At 41.0% G+C, this 16,966-nt stretch overlaps 1 protein-coding gene across 2 annotated transcripts in view; it reads left to right on the top strand.

Annotated features, from left to right (window-relative positions):
• TDRD5 (tudor domain containing 5) overlaps nucleotides 1–11,070 on the top strand; it is a 66,795-nt gene extending 55,725 nt beyond the window's left edge. For both annotated transcript variants that reach the window (XM_006183027.3, XM_006183026.3), the window contains 2 exons: nucleotides 2,203–2,413; nucleotides 6,783–11,070. In XM_006183027.3, coding sequence (XP_006183089.1) covers nucleotides 2,203–2,413; nucleotides 6,783–7,030 — 459 coding nt within the window. In that variant the 3' untranslated portion in view covers nucleotides 7,031–11,070. The remainder of the gene's footprint in view (nucleotides 1–2,202; nucleotides 2,414–6,782) is intronic.
• Nucleotides 11,071–16,966: the final 5,896 nt, after the last annotated feature.

Below are 16,966 nucleotides of genomic sequence, written 5' to 3'. Positions count from 1 at the left end.
TTTTTGTCTTTGTTGCTTATGATTTTGGTTTCATAGCCAATAAGTTATTGCCCAGACCAGTGTCATAAAGCTTTCCCCCTGTGTTTTCTTCTATAAGTTTCATGTCTTTTGTTTCTGCTTTTAATCCATTTTTGAGTCAGTTTTTGTGTATAGTGTGAGATAAGGGTCCAGCTACTCTTTTGCATGTGAATATCCAGTTTTCCCAGCATCATTTGCTGAAGAAACTATCCTTCCCCCATTGTGTATTCTTAGCACCCTTACCAAGTATCAGTTGGCTAAACATGTGTGGTTTTATTTATTGGCTCTCGATTCTGTCCGTTGGTCTATATGTAAATCTTTACACCAGTGTCATAATGTTTTGATCTCTATTGCTTTGTGCTGTATTTTGAGATCAGGAAGTATGATCCCTCCAGCTTTTTTTTTTTCCTCAAGGTTGTTTTGGCTGTTTGGGATCCTTTGTGATTCCCTGTGAATTTTAGGATTGTTCTATTTTTGCAAAAAAAAAAATGCCATTTAGATTTTGATAGGAACCACACTGATGATAGATCACTTTGCGTAGTATGAACATTTTCATAGTATTCTTCCAGTTCATGAACATGGACTGTCTCTCCACTTATTTGTGTCTTCCATTTCTTTCATCAGTGTTTCATAATTTTCAATGTAAAGATTTTTCGTTTCCTTATTTTCACCAGTTTTGTCTGTCACTTCCACTTTCTTGAACATGTTAATCCTAGCTACTTTAAAGTCTTTTTCAGATAATGTCAGTATCTGAATCACCTTTGGGCATGTTGTTACTGTTTTTTCCTCTGTTTGATCTTGTCATTTGATCTTGTCTTTGGCACTGGGAGGGGGAAGAAAGGTGAGCATACCTCATGATAATTTTTATTAGAATGGTGGACGTTATGGGTAAAAAGTTCCAGAGGCTCTGGACGAGCTGTTTTCCTCCATGGAGGCTTCAGTTGTGCCAAGATGGGCAGATGCCAGCCAGCCGCCTTCCCACACACTAAGGCTTGGTTTAGGCTTTGTTAGGACTGTTGTTTCACTTCTGTCCTGACTCCTTACATGTGGCTCTTCCTGCTAAAGCACGATTCTTTGGAGATCTCGGGTGAAAGCCCCTTCCCCTTGCTGGGGCTCAGACGCCATCCTCTGTCCCCTTCACGTAACTGAAATGCAATTCACATACCCTACCGTTCACCCGTTTAAAGTGCACAGTAGACTTTAGTGTTCCCCTAGCATACTGGCATATCATGCATCCATCACCATAATAATTTCAGAGTGTTTCCATTATCCCAAAAGGAAGCCCTGCATCCCTTAGCTGTCGCCCCCACCCAGTCCCCCATCCGTCATCTCCCACCCCTCCCCCAGGCAACCACTCATCTACTTTCTGTCTCCATCAGTTTGCTTATTCCTAGGGACACTTCACATAATTGGAATCACTACAACATGTGGCCTTTTGTGTCTGGCCTTCTTAGCGTAATGTTCTCAAGGTTCATCTTGCTGTAGCATGTGTTGGTGCTTTATTTCATTTTAATGGCTGAACAATCCATTGTATGGCTAGACTGCATTTTGCTTATCTGTTCATTGGCTGATGGACATTTGAGTTGTCTTCTGCTATTATGAATAATGCTGCCGAGGACAGTGAGCTCCCTAGGGTGTGGGATCATATTTACTGGGAGGTGGTGTTGTGGAGCAGAGAGGACGTAGACTAGCCTGTGTTCAGATCTCTGTATTGTCACTTACCAGTTGGCACTGGATAACTTGCTCAGCCTCTTGTGAAAAGCATTATGCTAAGTGGAAGAAGCCATCATAAAGAAGACATAACAACCACCAACCTGGAACAATATTCTTATGTCTCAGTAAAGAAACACATGCCAGTAAGGTTACACATGACAGTGAGTGCTCAGTGCATGTTATTTCTCTCATTTCCTGCCATTCTTCCTTGGCTGTGTATGGCAGCGCCCAGTCCCTTGTTTGCTCATAATGTGTTCAATAAATGCCCCTTGAATTAGTGGTCACTACGTTAGAGAAGGACTTGTTTTCCAGGGAGTATCTAGGTTCTTAAAAGTGAGGAGTTTTATTTATTAATTAATGATATGAAAAGTAGTTGTCTTTTGTATGTAAGTAAGAAAACACAGTAGGCTGAATTCTTGTTACACTAACAGTTACTTTTCATCCTCCTGCTCCATTTTCCCTGTTCCACAGCAACCAGACTTAAAGAGTCCCCCGGAGTCCTCCATGCTGCCCAAGTTGGAGGAGTTCTGCGTCTCCCTTTTCCAGTCGCAGCAGTCGGCAGAAGGGGGCCAGTTTGAACCCAGCAGCCTTCAGACTCGACCAAAGCAAGTCCAGCTGTCCCCAGCCGCGCTCCGCTCAGCATCTGCAGTGGGCGACTCCCCGCAGAAGCACTCTGATTCAGGCAGGTTGACGTACAGTTGACAGATACAGTGGTTTGCCGTGTTGCTTAAAACCTTCGTTTATCTTTTGTGAAACATAACTTGAAAAATTGCTGATGTTAGCATTTGTCTCAAGTCCTCATATTATTTCTGGACTCGGTTATTCTCTTTCACTTTGCCACTCTTCTTTTTCTTCACAATTTGGGGGGGGGTGGTGTTCACATTTATGTACAGTAAAATTTCCTGATTTTTACGTGTACAGTTCCTTAGGTTCTGACAAATGGGTACAGCCTTGTAATCAGCACCATAATCACGATATAGACCATTTCCATCAGTCCTGAAAGGTTTCCTCATGTCCCTTTGCAGTCATTCCCTCTCCCAGCTACTGTCTTCTGCCATGTCACTTTCCCTTTTCTAGAATTTCATACGCAGGGAGTTAGCATGCACCTTTTATGTCTGACTTTTTAAATTTAGTGTCATATTTTAGAGATGCATTTATGTCGTTGCCAATGTCTAAAGTTAGTTCCTGTTGATTGCTAGGTAATACCAGGTTGTATGCATATACCACAATTTGTTTATCTGTTCACCACAGGATGGTCATCTGAGTTGTTTCTAGATTTGGGCCATTATGAACATTCATTCACATACAGCTTTTTGTGTAGACATTTATTTTTTATTTCTAAGTCAGTAAGTACGTAGGAGTGGAATTGCTAGGTCATTTCACTTTTTAAGAACTGGCAAGATGTTTTCCAAAGTGGCTGTTTCATTTGGAATTCACACCAGCAGTGTACGTAAGCTTTGATTGCTTCCTCTCTTTGCCAATGTATTACATCACAAATCTTTTTAAATTTTACCATCCTAGTGGATGTGTAGTGATATCTTATTGTGGTTTTAATGTACACTTCCCTATTTGCCAGTGATGTTGACCATCGTTTCATGTGCCATGCCATCAGTATATCTTCCTTAGTGAATTTCCTGTTCAAGTATTTGCTCATTTTTATCAGATTATCTTCTTTTTCTTGGTTTATAAAAATGTTTTATTGTGGTTACAAAATCTCCATCAGATACATATGTTGTAAATATTTTCAGGTATGTGGCTTGCCTTTTCATTTCCTTAACAGCATCCTTGGAAGAGCAAGAGTTTTCATTTTGATGAAGTCAGATTTGTTGATTTTTTTTTCTTTATGAGGTTTTTGTGTCCTATTTAGAAATCTTTCCTAACTCAAGTAACTAACATTTTTCTCTTATATTTACTTATAAAAGTTATATAGTTTTAGGTCTTACATTTAGGTCTGTGATCCAGTTTGTTAACTTTTGTATGTGGTGTGATGTAAGGACCAATGTTTGATTACATATAAATATTCAGTTGTTCCAGCACAATTTATTGAAAGGCTATCCTTTCTCCATTAAACTGCCTTGATGTCTTTATCAAAAGTCAATAGGTTGTACATGTGAAGGTCTACTTCTGGACCTTTTCTTCTGTTAGTCTTATGTCTGGCTGTATACCACTGTCTTGATTACTGTGGCTTTATAGTAAGTCTTGAAATCATAAATATGTTCTTTTTCAAAAATTTTTAGCTATTCTAGGTCATTTTCCACATGAATTTTAGGATTAACTTAATTTCTACATGAAGCCTGCTTAAATTTTTATTGGGATTTTAAAAACTCTCTAGCTCAATTTGGGGAGAAGTGACATCTTAGCAATATTGAGTCTTCTGATCTGTAAGCACAATATAACCTTTTCTTGCTCAGTGTTTAACACTTTTTTCCCATCTAGTGTATTTTTCATCTCAGAAGCTCTGTCTTTCGTCTCTAGGGTTTGGCTTGGGGCTTTTTTTGTATCTTCCGTTTGTCTCCTCAGCATATTCATCATTCACTTCCTGGATACTTGGCGTGTTCTGACTGCTGTTTTAATACTCTTGTGACTCAAGCATATGTATCATCTCTGCATTCTGTCATCTGTCATTCATGAACTGGCTTCTACTGATTGATTTTTCTCCTGATTACGAATCATGTATTTTGCTTCTTTGCATGTCTGGTAGTTGTTTTTGGATGGCAGACACTGAATTAGATCTTGTTGCCAGGGCCTCTTTTTCCCCTTGCTTCCTTCCTTCGTTTCCCTTCCTCCCTGCTGTCTGCCTATTTAGGTATTTATTGAGGGGGGTGGGGAATGTAATTACATTACTTGGAATTGGTTTGATTGTTTCTGTATTTGTCTTGGGTTTTGTTAGGCTGATTTAGAAGAGCCTTTGGTCTGCTGGCCCTGCTAGGCAGCACCTTTCTGAGGATATTGGTGGGACTTGGTGTCCTATGTGTTAGGATGTCTTTACACCCTTGCTGGTGGGAACACAAACTGTTTCGCCCCAGTGTGAACACAGTGATTGTTCTGCCTACTTCTTTCAGGTAGGTTTTCCTTCCGGCCTTGGTGGTTTCCTCATTCACGTGAGCCAGATCACTACTCAGCCTCCGACTCGGAGGGGCTTCTGTGCAGGTCTCCAGCTCCTCTCTCTGCAGCTGCTGCCTCACTTGTGCTTTTCCCCTATGAATTCCAGACACGTTGGCCTCCAAGAGTCCCAGACTCTGCCTTCTCAGCCCCGTGAGCCCTCCAGGCCCAGTGTGGGGTTCTCCCTCCATGTCCTGCAGCCTGGGCTTGATCTTGACAGTGAGCTCAGGCAATTGAACGGCTCACTTGGTTTGTTTCCCTCTCAAGGGTCACTGTCCTGAGAGCTTGTTGTTCAGTGTCTGAAAGCTGCTGTTTCATGTATTTTGTCCGGCCTTCCAGTTGTTTAAAGCCAGGGAGATTGTTTTTCAATTCCTGTTGACTTAACGTCATGTCTGGAAGCAGAAGTGTTGCTGCTCTTTTAAATTCTTTCATCACGTGTCCCTGCTTTCATATATTTATACCTTTTAAAATCTAAGCTCACAAAAGACTTCCTGTAAAACCCCGTTATTTCATTAGAACTCACCATCTCTCTTCCGTTCTAGTGGGCATTAACTGTAGTCTTGTGGTCAGAGTTTTACTTTTTAGAATACCCTGTAAAGCCTCCTTAAACAAATGCATCACGAATGCATGGCACGTATACCACACGCTACAAGGCTAGATGCTAAAGACGTAAAGATTAGTAAAACACTGGATTATGCCTGCCCTTTGTCTGAATCATTTGAAATCTGTCTTTTTTGGTCTAGAGCAGTGCTTTTCAAAATGTAGTCAGCACACCGGTGCCAGTCTGTGAGGTGTTGTTGGTGATGGTAAAAGCTCAATAGCACATCGTTTAGCTCACCTAGATTTTTTTTTTTTCCTAAAGCAGGACTTTCTCTCCCCTCCCCCAAATTAATCTTCATTTATTTTTTATTGAAGTACAGTCAGTTACAGTGTGTCTTTCTCTGGTGTACAGCACTATATCCCAGTCATGCATATACATACATATATTCATTTTCATTTTTTTTCCATTAAAGGTTATTTCAAAATATTGAGCATAGTTCCCCGTGCTATACAAAAGAAACTTGTTTGGGTTTTTTTAATTCATTTTTATATATAGTGACTAACATTTGTAAATCTCAGACTTCCAAATTTATCCCCTCCCACCCCCTTTCCCATGGTAACCATAAGACTGTTTACTAAGTCTGCGAGTCTGTTTCTGTTTTGTAGATGAGTTCATAGTGATGGAGCAGGACTTTCTTGAAGGAAGCAGTGTGTTGGTTTAGATGCCGGCAAAAGCGCCTTCTCTCACTGTAGGCAGGTAACGAACAATTCATAGACCAGCTCCTCGAGCAGCCCTGGTCTAGCGCACACGTGGGAAACGGCTGGCATCCCCCTTCTTGGCTGTTAGGAACTCTTGATATTGCTGCTCGCAGGAGTTTATTTAATAGATTCTTTCTTCTTAGTTAAAACTAATTCCTGAGGAATTCATCTAATGGCTGATAACTAGGTTTTGGAATTTCTTAGCAAACACAGTCAGTTCTGTTTTTGCACTGGCAGGCTTGGAGTTGGAACCACTTTGGCAGTACAGAGCGCCTGTGGGACACCATTTTGCTCACTGCTGGAAGGAGATAGGGGAGCTTAAGGATTCTTTCCTGGAATTGGAATTACATTGGTTTATTTTTATGATGTCCCAGAAGAGATCTTCCCTACCTTGTGCATAAGTACACGGTTTCCCTCTCTTCTTTGCCGTCGTCCTGACCAGAATTTATCTCAGTATGCGATTCCCCCATCCTCATTTCCTTTCCACTTGTTGACTAGTTTCTGGGTCTCATACTCTCTGATTTGCCTTTGGTAATTGTCACCACCTAACAGAAGACGACTGTAACTCATGTTAGTAAAGGCCTAGAATGGGAGAGAGAAGGCAGTGATGTGAGAACCTCTTGAAAAGACTTCTTTTCTTTATTTTTCAGTGGAAAGCTCTCCAGAGTGCCTAAAGAATGAAGATTTTTCTAGTAGCCATGCTATTACAGTGTTCAAAGGTAAGAGTCAAGGAGCCATGGACCAGCTGTCTTTGATTTTGTCTCCTGGGCACCAGATTTCTCAGAAGCTCTACATTCCTCGAAGTACAGCCACTGCTGCCTTAGGAGCTGCCGCGCGGTTAGCCACATCCCAGAGCCTCCTACACTGGTACCCCAGTGTGAAAAGGACAGAAGCATGAGGGATGGAGGGAAGCATAAACCAGATGCTTGGGGCGTGGTGACTTCCCAGGCCAAAATAAGAAGGAGGTTTTGAGACAAAACAGTATTTTGATAGCCGACGCCTTGGTCTTTCTGTGGGACCCCGCTAGCTTTAGCGTGCTCACAGCCCACTTTGGGGTTTAAGTATTGCTGTTTAATGTTAATTTCCATTTTTATTGATGACGTTTCTTATTCTGTATCATTTTGTTCACCTTTGTTTAAAATAGTAGTTTAAAGGGGTTTTTAGTTTTTGTGTTGCTATAAACGTTTTTCCTGTGGATATTGTGACTGATAAATGTAAACTGGAAAACTAATGTTTTGTGATCCATGTTTAGTAAGACAAAAATTCTCACGTCCCCATCTCCAGAAAAAGGATGTCTGAATTTTACGGCTGCTTTTTCACATTTGAAAATTTCTAAACCTTAGAGAGAATCCGGGGCTTCAGTCTGTATCATCAGTTATTTCTTTGAAATACTCGGATCAGTAAGAAAATCCACACCCTGAAGCTTTGTCATATGAACACTTTTGCATTAAGCTGTACTTCAGTGTAGGGAGTTTGTTGAAGACTAACAGCGGAATTACAGGGGCCAGTTGCTGAGACTTAGCCAAGCCCTCTCTGTAGCCAGCAGAGTTCCCAGGCGCCTGATGAGGCAGTAGTTAGGCAGTGTAATTGGTTAAGCATGTATGTAACACGATGTTCTCTGAAATCCAGTTTATTGTATGACATTCTGTTGTAGCTCAGAGTATAAACCATCAAAAGGAAAGAAAAGATTGAAGGGAAATTAAGGCATGTGGGTGATACAGATTTCTCTGTGGTAAAATACTAGAATTATCCCCAAATTAAAAAAAAATCCAATACGGAAGCATTTTTTAGTGGCAAAATCAGAGAAAGAGGCATGAGTTGCTGGCACACTGCACGTGACTGGGTTCTCTCCCTTGTAGCCCCTGTTCTGAGACCTCCTGTTTTGACATTACATGGCAGAGCTGGTTCCGAGTTCCTTTCTCTCTTTCTACGATAAGGAACGTCTCCTCTTTCCTTCTCAATTATTTAATCAGCAAAATGTACACTGAGGAAGGGAGTGAGATGAGAGTAAACATCAGAGTGCATTTAAATATAGACAGTTACTGGTTGAAAGTACGTTCTTAGAATGGGGTAATCGTGAAACCAAGTTAAACCCAAAGCCTCTAACTACTGGGTGTTTTGTTTTAAAAACCTCAGAGAAAACATGGTTAATGCAATAAAATTTAAAAATCCAGATTCACCTTTAATTCCAGTATATCTGTAAGAATGATGATATACTGATTGACCCAAAAAAATGTAATCTGGAAACATCACTGATAGTCGACCCAGAAGGAATGAGTTTCCCATGTGAGTTGTGATTTCATATCAGACGTCTTTATTGGAGAAGACAGTTGAAGAGTTGTGTGGAAGGTCAATGAATAGTTAAATGTCACATGACAGTTAAATGTCATGTATGATACTCAGTTGTGGTACGAACTGGAAAAGCTGTTTTTCGTATAAGTTTAAGTAATTATCCACAGTTTGTTTCTAAAGAAGAAAATTCATTTTGGCTGATGCTACTTCGAATTATTTCTTTAAAGAAGAAGCTAAGTTTGAGTAGTATACTTCACTTCTCTAGATGGACAGTCACTGAGTTTGGGGCAGGGTGAGTCTGGCAGAAGCAGTGTTTAAATATGCAGTAGGTCAAACTGTAACCCTCCCCGTAATAGCAGAAAACTACCAGGAGGAGCCTTGCCAATACTGCGCAACCTGACAGTGACTCATTTTACACTCAGCCCGTTGGATGGGGACTATGGAATCACTTGGCTAAGGCTCTTTCAGAGTCCTGTCCGTTTGCAAATGGCCAGGTAGAGAATCATTTAGAGAAACCATCTCAAATGAATGAGTATCGACCCACTTTGAGAGAAGCGTGTTTAGTAATGAGTAGTTAACATCCTATTTGAATCAGTAGAGTCAAGAAGGACCCTTTGAGAGGCGTGTACATTTTGACTGCTTGACTTTGACTAGGGCAGCCAATCTGCCATCTGTTTCCCTACCTTCTCCCAAAAGGTGGGTTTCGTTTGGTAGTTAATTGAAGTAGCTCAAAGCATCAAGCAAATTTAATAGATGATTTGAAAATGAGTAAATAAGTTTTTGTGTATAGGCAGGAATGCAGTAAGAAATGTTCAGAATACAGGGAGATGCTCTGTGATTTAGGGTTAATTGTATTTATTGTCAAAGGATGGGTTGATATTTGCTATGCTTAGAGCAGTGCCCCCTCACCCCATTTTTGGTGTGAAGGATCTGTTAGAAGTAGTGGAGTTTCCTCAAGAAATGTTGACTGGAAAGTGGGAGCCTGAGGTGTGTGTGAGGGGATGGGGGTGAGACCACATGGTTGTAAACTGCTTAGGGATGGAAGAGGGAGTGGCTTTACCATTAGCCTCTCTGGTTTTAACTCCAGTGGCTTGTAGCCAACACCCCTCTCCCATCTAAAACTACAGCATGGGATATCAAAAGAGTGAGCCATGCCTTTTCCCTCCAGCCGTCGCACATTTGAGATGCCAGTTGCCCATTTCAAGGCATGGGGACTAGAGACTTCTGTCTGCAGTCAGGCTGTGTCTAACCTAAAGACTTAGATTGTAGAATTTCGACATAGAAAGGACCTTAGATGAGGAAGTTTGGAGCCCGGACAGACTGCTTTGCCTATGGTCACACAGCTTAAATTCCTCCGTCTGTGGACTCCTAGCTCGGTGCCCTTTCCACAGGAAGATATTGCAGCTCCACTTTGTGTTGTTGAAATGACTTGAAGCCAGAAGACACAGTTTGGTAGATAAGTCCAGAAGAATGATGGTTCTGTTGTCTGAGCAACCCCTAGTGCTGGTGGGGAGAGGAATTAATTTACACAGACCTCGTATTCTTGAATGTGGATTGCTTCAGTAACAGTGGGCTGGTTGTAGAGCTGAAGAATCTAAAAGGGGAGCCTTGTGAGGGAAAAGAAACTGAAATCTTAGAGCAGCCTTTCTGAAGCTTCCTGTTAACATTTGTACTAGACAGCAAGGCCTTTCTAACAACCCTTTGATACCTTTTCAGAATTAAATTCATCTTATTTGCATATACAGTACTGCATTATTCATAATTTTGCAGGAGCCATCTCTAAGATGTTTAAAAGGTTTCATTTCCTATACCTCCTTCAGAGCTTGGCGTTTTCCCAAGATGCCAGCCAAGGTGCGTATCAACTAAATTTATCCACATGCTTTGGTCACAGCCCTTCCTAACAGTTAGGTGTCATTTGTCTCATTTAGTCAGTCACCAGTCAGCCTAGTAAGTTTTTGGTGTCATTAGTCTGTTGGAACCAGAATGCTTCAAACTCTGCTATTCTTGACCACGCAGACAGAAATTGTTTTAACTTCTCAGTTGAGGACTTCCCTAATATTAGAATCACCATTCCATGCCACTTTTCACATGAAATTGAGTGTTTGACTGACCCCAAAACTCAGTGGAGAATTTATTCACAGCTAAATTGTCTTGGTTATAAGATTTTGGAAAATGTTTTTATCTTTCTGTTTGGTATAAACTGGGTTTTTTTTCTGTTAAAAATTTTTAAGGTATTTTAATTTATGGAGAAATGGTTATAGAAAACAATTTTTACTTGATTATTACTTCTTGGTGCGATTTAGATAAATAATTTGATGAGGACACCAAACTGTGACTCTGCCCTGTAAAGTTTTGTTGTGGACCTAATGGGAAGTTACTGGAATCAAAGAATTATGATTAGCCTAATCTTTGGAGTTTGTAACAGCATTTTGTTTGATTTAAGTATTTATGAAGTTGGAATTTGTATTGTCAAAAATGTCTTATGTGGCTTTTTTGTAGTTTTTGTTGTGATGATTCTGCTGGAATCAAAATTTCACTTAAATATGTAACCCAAAAACTTAATTGTGTAAAATACAAAATTTCCTTGTGTAGTTGTGAAAACAAAGATTTGATCTTCTTGACTGAAATATTTGTCTTCGTTTTTGGCACGACTTCTTTATTCTTAAAGTATTTTGGCCTTTGTAAACACTTTGCTATATTGTAGTTGGGTACTTTTATTCCAAGAAGTGGAAATTCACTCGCGCTGGAGCCTCTTATTAGGTACCTGGTGGTCACATTTCAGACTTGTTTTCTTTCTGTTGTTCTTAGCAACGTGTCCAAACCCTTCTAAACCATCTTCCGGTTTCTTAAGTTCTCTTCTGAGACCGTTGCACACACTGAACCCCAGCCCTGGTCCCATCTTGCTATGAGTGGGATCCAGTCTTCCAGTCGCTTCCTTGATTTCTTGGTTCTACATTAAGAGCTTTTGCTGCAGTAGTTCCTCTGCCTAGAGCAGATTATTTCCAGGTGCTTCTTTAACTCCATTTAGGTGATGTTTGGCACAGACTCTTCCTTAATCTGTCATTTCACAGCACCAGAGTAGAAACCAAAGACTGAGCTTAGTTCATTTCTCACTGGAACAAATGACTGCTTGACAAAAGCATCCCGTTACCGCAGTGTTGTTACTTGTATGTTCTGATGAAAAAAATCTCTTCTAATACATACAGATCACAGTACTTGTCAATGAAATAAGACTGGATATGTACCATTTAAAATACTATTAGGCAAAATACATCTCCACAGGGTACTGCATACTTCCTCCTCATGATACCTTCCTCCCAGCGGACACCTGTCTTTCCCTTCTGCTTAGAAGGGTGAAACTTAAGCAAACGTACATGATATGGGCCAGAGCCAAAAGCTTATCCTCTCTTTTCTGAATTTTAAAAGTAACAACATTCCTGTGCCGATCTGGAGTAGGACAGTTAAACAGATTGAGAGGAGAGGGGTGGAACATTTGGCTATAATTGATAACATCCTTCTTACAGCTCCCATTTTAGAACATCTGTTTGTAATCAAGTAGGCTGTTTTTTGCAACAACCTTTTCTGAGCTGATGGAGGTTTATCTTTGCTAACAATTTTGATTCAGAAACATAACTCCACCAAAACTTTTTGGCCTTTATTCAGTTTCTACGTGGAATTGGTCCTACAGTTGACTTTACCCAGATTCGTGAGGCTCAGCAAATTTTTCTCAAAACTTGAGTTAAGAGGAAAAGGGTGCATTTACAATAAAAGCCAGATCAGTTCTGGCAAACATCATGCAAACCTGCATTCTCTACTGGCTTTGCTTAGAATCTTTTCAGATTTACAAAGTCATGCAACATATTGTGGAAATCAGTTTGTGATATCAGTTCTAGGGTTCTATGGAATTTGTATCAAGTCTCGGCTAAGTTGAAAGAAATGAACACTCGCTGACGTGCTTTGTCCTTGTGCCAGGCCGTGAGCATGGGGCGCTCCTGAGATGGCCTTCTGAAAGGCCGTTTGCTTGAACAACTTGGCAGAACCATCTGTTTGACATGAATGTAATGTTTAAGAATTTCCAAGTTCTATATGCTGTGGATCAGTGATCCCTAACCTTTTCTGGGGCCATGCACTTTATTTTAAATGAACATCAAACACTGAGGACTGTCTCCCCAGAAAGTGCACATTTGTTCAAAATTGTTCCCTATTTCCTAGGAATCCATGACTCCGGAAACTCACCCTACACATTCTTGAACAGGAAAAGGTCAGAAAAATCGCCCCCCCACCCCACTTCCGGTCCCACCACCACCCACCCTGTCCCTGCCACCATCCACTTGCCTCAGATATAAACCTAGGAGTAGAATCATTCCTGACTGCTCCCTGCCGTTCATCCCACATCCTACCCACCATAAAGGCCTGTCAAGTTCTACCTCCTAAGTATCCCACTAGCCCTTCTGTTTCTCTGTAGAGTTGCTGCCACCTCCTTAGGTCAAGTCTTCATGTCTTTTCTGGCATGTAGCAGATGTTCAGTAAATTTATTGTTCAGTAAATTTATTGGGTGAATGAATGAGTAAACAGGACAGAGAACAGGCTATATAATTAAGTCAGTTGAAATCTTGATCTCTTTTCTGCAAGACCATATTCTGTCTGTTAAACCGAAGGCTCTACTGGGAAGAGTTTAAGCAAACAGGAGCCAACAGCACATTTAAACTTTGCATTTCAAACTGCATAAAGAGCACATCCTCCAGATAAGAGAACTGATATTTTCTCTAGGTTATCATTCTGCATGAGCCATTTTTGGTTATTTTCTTGGTTTGGTTTGTGAAAAAAACAGTGCCAAAATAACGTTTGCTGTTTTTCTTTTTTAAAGGCAGTTTGATATTTGCAGCTTCTCAGCAACTGGCCTCAGCCTCCTTTCAGAAAAGTTTGACCAGGTTGGCGCCTTTTAGTTTATGGTTCTTTGTTCTTGGAGGTACACCCTGACCTCCTAGCTTATTTTCTAGAAAATCTTTTCAGCACCACAGACCCAGTTCAGGAATCAAACAAAAATTCATTTGAGAGTGGTTCTTAAGGTTAATATATTAGTTTGAACATAAACTGCTTTTGTGGACTTTCTGGTGGCCTCTCAGTTAGGGCTAAATTGAATTGTGAAATGAGAGAGAAGGGGGTGGGGGGGACAGAGAGGCTTGTGGCAGCGCTGTGTGTGGTGCCGCATAGTGAACTCCAGGGACAAAAGCAAAGTGAAAGACACCAACGAATCTTCTCTCCTTACCAAGAACCTCCTTTTTATTTTTTGGTGACTTTTCTGCCATTAACACTTTTTGAGACTATATTATAGACTTTAAAAAAAAGTTTCTTTGGTTTTTTTTTTTTTTTTTTTTGGAAGGGGCAGTAATTAGGTTTATTTATTTTTTAGAGGAGGTACTGGGGATTGAGCCCAGGACCTTGTGCGTGCTAAGCACGTGCTCTGCCACTTGAGCTGTATACCCTCCCCACAGAGACTAACTACATTGACTTTGAAGATTAGTATTGTGAGGTTTTGAGTCTAGTGTATTTTTTTTTAAGTCACTAATGCAACCAAAGAAATGAGCAGGGAAACTGCTACGGGCTTTAAATTTGTCAGATGGCAAAGGTTAAATTAAGGATTCACACTGAAAAATGAAGCTCTGATGACTGATGATTACCAACATGACTGAGCCTGCAGGAAGGGCAGCAGCTTGCCAGCCTGGCCCTGCACCTCAGTCACCTGGAGGAGCTTTCGGTAGCTTCTGCAGCTGGGATGACCTTATTCTCCAAAGGTTCTTGTCTTACTGGTCCCAGGTGTTCCATGTCCTGACCTTTCTCGCCATGAGGTTTAAAGTTTGGAGTGATGGCTCTCTTTTATTTTTAATTTTTTAATTTTTAAAAACTTACTGAAGTGTATTTGATTTACGGTGTTAGTTTCAGGTGTGCAGCAAAGTGAGTCAGTTATACATGTACGTACATATGTATTTTTTCTTTTCAGATTCTTTTTCATTGTGTGTGACTACAAGAAATTGAATATAGTTCCCTGTGTTATACAGTAGGTCCTTGTTGTTCATCTATTTTATATGTAGTAATGTGTGTCTGCTACTCCCCAACCCCTAATTTATCCCTCCTGGCCCTTTCCCCTTTGGTAACCGTCGGCAGCCTTAAGTGAGTAGGCTGTGGGACCCAGGCCAAAGTTCATAATAACTTGCACGTGTTAAAAAGTAAATGTACGCATGCGCTAGTAGCATGAGTCAGCATTGTGAACACTACGCACGCGCCATCAGCATTATCAAAGGACAAGTGCGTACAGCTGAGGCACCCGCCACCTGCTTGTACTGCAATAAAGTGCTGTTTTGCTCCATGTCCGCTCCTAGCGCATTATGTCGCCTTCTTCCAGTTGGGCAGCTCACTTCCAGTCTCTTCAGCCTCCCTCGGCTGACAGTAACCATAGTTTGTTTTCTGTGTCCGTGAGTGTTTTTGGTTTGTAAAAAGAATTTGTATCATCCTTTTATTTTTTGGATTCCACATGTAAGTGATATCCTATGATACTTGTCTTTCTCTGACTTATTTTCGCTCAACATGATAATCTCCTGGAGCGCTGGTTCTTTAGGGAGGGGTTAGAGGAGCCTGCTGCCTGCGAGAGGGAAGAACTTTTTCAGACTACTCCTGCTGCCCCCTCCTGCCTGCCCATTTCTTCGTCCTTTGCCTCATTTTGACAGAGTCCACCGTCCACCCCCCTGATCCCCACTTTCCCTCCTACTCACAGAGACGTGAGTCACTGTGGCAGACCTGAGTGTTTTCTCTCTCGGAAACACTGGCATGGGAATGAGAAGTTGAGGACTACTGTGTCAGGTAGTCATTTTTATTTTAAATAAATAGGGTATGATTGACTACTGCAACTGAATTTTAATTTTTATTATAAGTAAGAACACGTGACAAGAGAGCTACCCTCTAAACAGATTTTCAAGTACGCAACACAACTGTGTTAACTGCAAGCACAGTTGTGTGCAGCAGATCCTAGAACTTACTCGTCTGCATTACTGAGGTTTTAACCCCATTAATTAGCAACTCCCCGGTTTCCCCCAAACTGATCTTAATTTGATCATCTAATACCTAAACCCCAGGTGCACTGATCTCCCACGGTGGCATTTTCCCACTAACTGTTAAAGGTTTAACGCGGGCAGTATCATACGCTTGAATAGTGGTGGCTTTTCTCCCCTCTCTCAACAAGGACCAAGTGTCAACGGCAACCTAGCAAGTGCTGAAAGGACATGCCCAACCCTGGAGCCCGCAGTCACTCTTTCACTGTCTGTTTACCAAGTATTTTATCTTGACAAGATAAACATGAATTGGAAACTTGATGTGAAGCCTTAACAAAATTGAATTTCCTGCTGTCTTTGGAAGGAGTCTGTAGGAGGGTTGGGGTGATCTGGTGTCACAAAGGGCACTGGCTGAGGATTTACTGGTGCTACTTCCCAGGCTTTCCTTCAAGACTGGACACAGCTGAGCTTTTAAGGAGCAGCTGCTGAAACGGCAGCAAGAGGGAAAGTCATGGGTGAAAGCTTGGGGGAGTTTTTAACTTCGGGATTAAAAGCCCAGGATTTCTGTAACTGAATTATATCTCAGAGTAGATTTGTTGAAGGGACTATTTCACCAAAGCTAGGTTTCTGTTTAAAGATGGTTTTGTTCTAAAAGTCAAATGAAAGTACATAGTTCTTCTGAGATTAGGTTTTGCTCGCTCCTCACTGCTAGGTGGCGCTCTAGGACAGGCGTTCTGTCGCCAAGCCTGGTGCTAAAAATCCTTTCCTTGGAATAAATACTTCGTCTCAGAGCACGGTAGCGTTATAGTGGTGGATTTGGATGGATCTTGGAGCTCACTTCATCCAACCTCTCTTTCTACTTGAAAAAACAAGTAAAGTGACATAAGTGACTTCTTTGGGAAGCAAGGGTCTTCATAGGATGCTTTTAGCACAGTTTTAAAGTTTCTCCTAATTTGACGCTACAGGAAGCTGCCACAGAGCTCTCTCTTTACAGAACTTAGACTTTAACACTGTATGTCCATTTTTATTTCATGAAGGTGGTGGAGAAACACCAGCAGAATCATATTTAGAAGCTACAACTACTAATTCTCTCTTGCTCCACTGAAAAAGTTCTAAGGAAAAAGTCACCTTTCTCTTTATTTTGGTCTTCCCAGGCAGATATGCTTTTACTTCTTTTATAAATTTCTATTATTAAAAAATGCAAAATTTTTACAATTTAAGCACATTTTGAGTCTTTCAAAGGATTTTCTTATCCCAGGGCACTAAATTTTGTGTGTTTGTGTTTTCCCGGGAAGGTCCTTGGCTTCCTGGGATTCTCAAGAATGATTAAGAATGCCTGCAGGAATTCTGCAGCCTGTGTTAAAAGACTGTGTGCTCTCCAGGTTCTCCAGGGAGATGGAAAACAACCGTTAACCCTTGTGACTTCACACTCAGGATAAGCAACTTCGATGGTGCAGAGAATGGGTTTAGCTCACAACAGGATCTTGAGTCAGTTA

Source organism: Camelus ferus, chromosome 21 (genome assembly GCF_009834535.1).
Source record: "Camelus ferus isolate YT-003-E chromosome 21, BCGSAC_Cfer_1.0, whole genome shotgun sequence".
Classification (NCBI taxonomy): domain Eukaryota; kingdom Metazoa; phylum Chordata; class Mammalia; order Artiodactyla; family Camelidae; genus Camelus; species Camelus ferus.
This window is presented reverse-complemented; position numbering and strand designations above follow the sequence as displayed.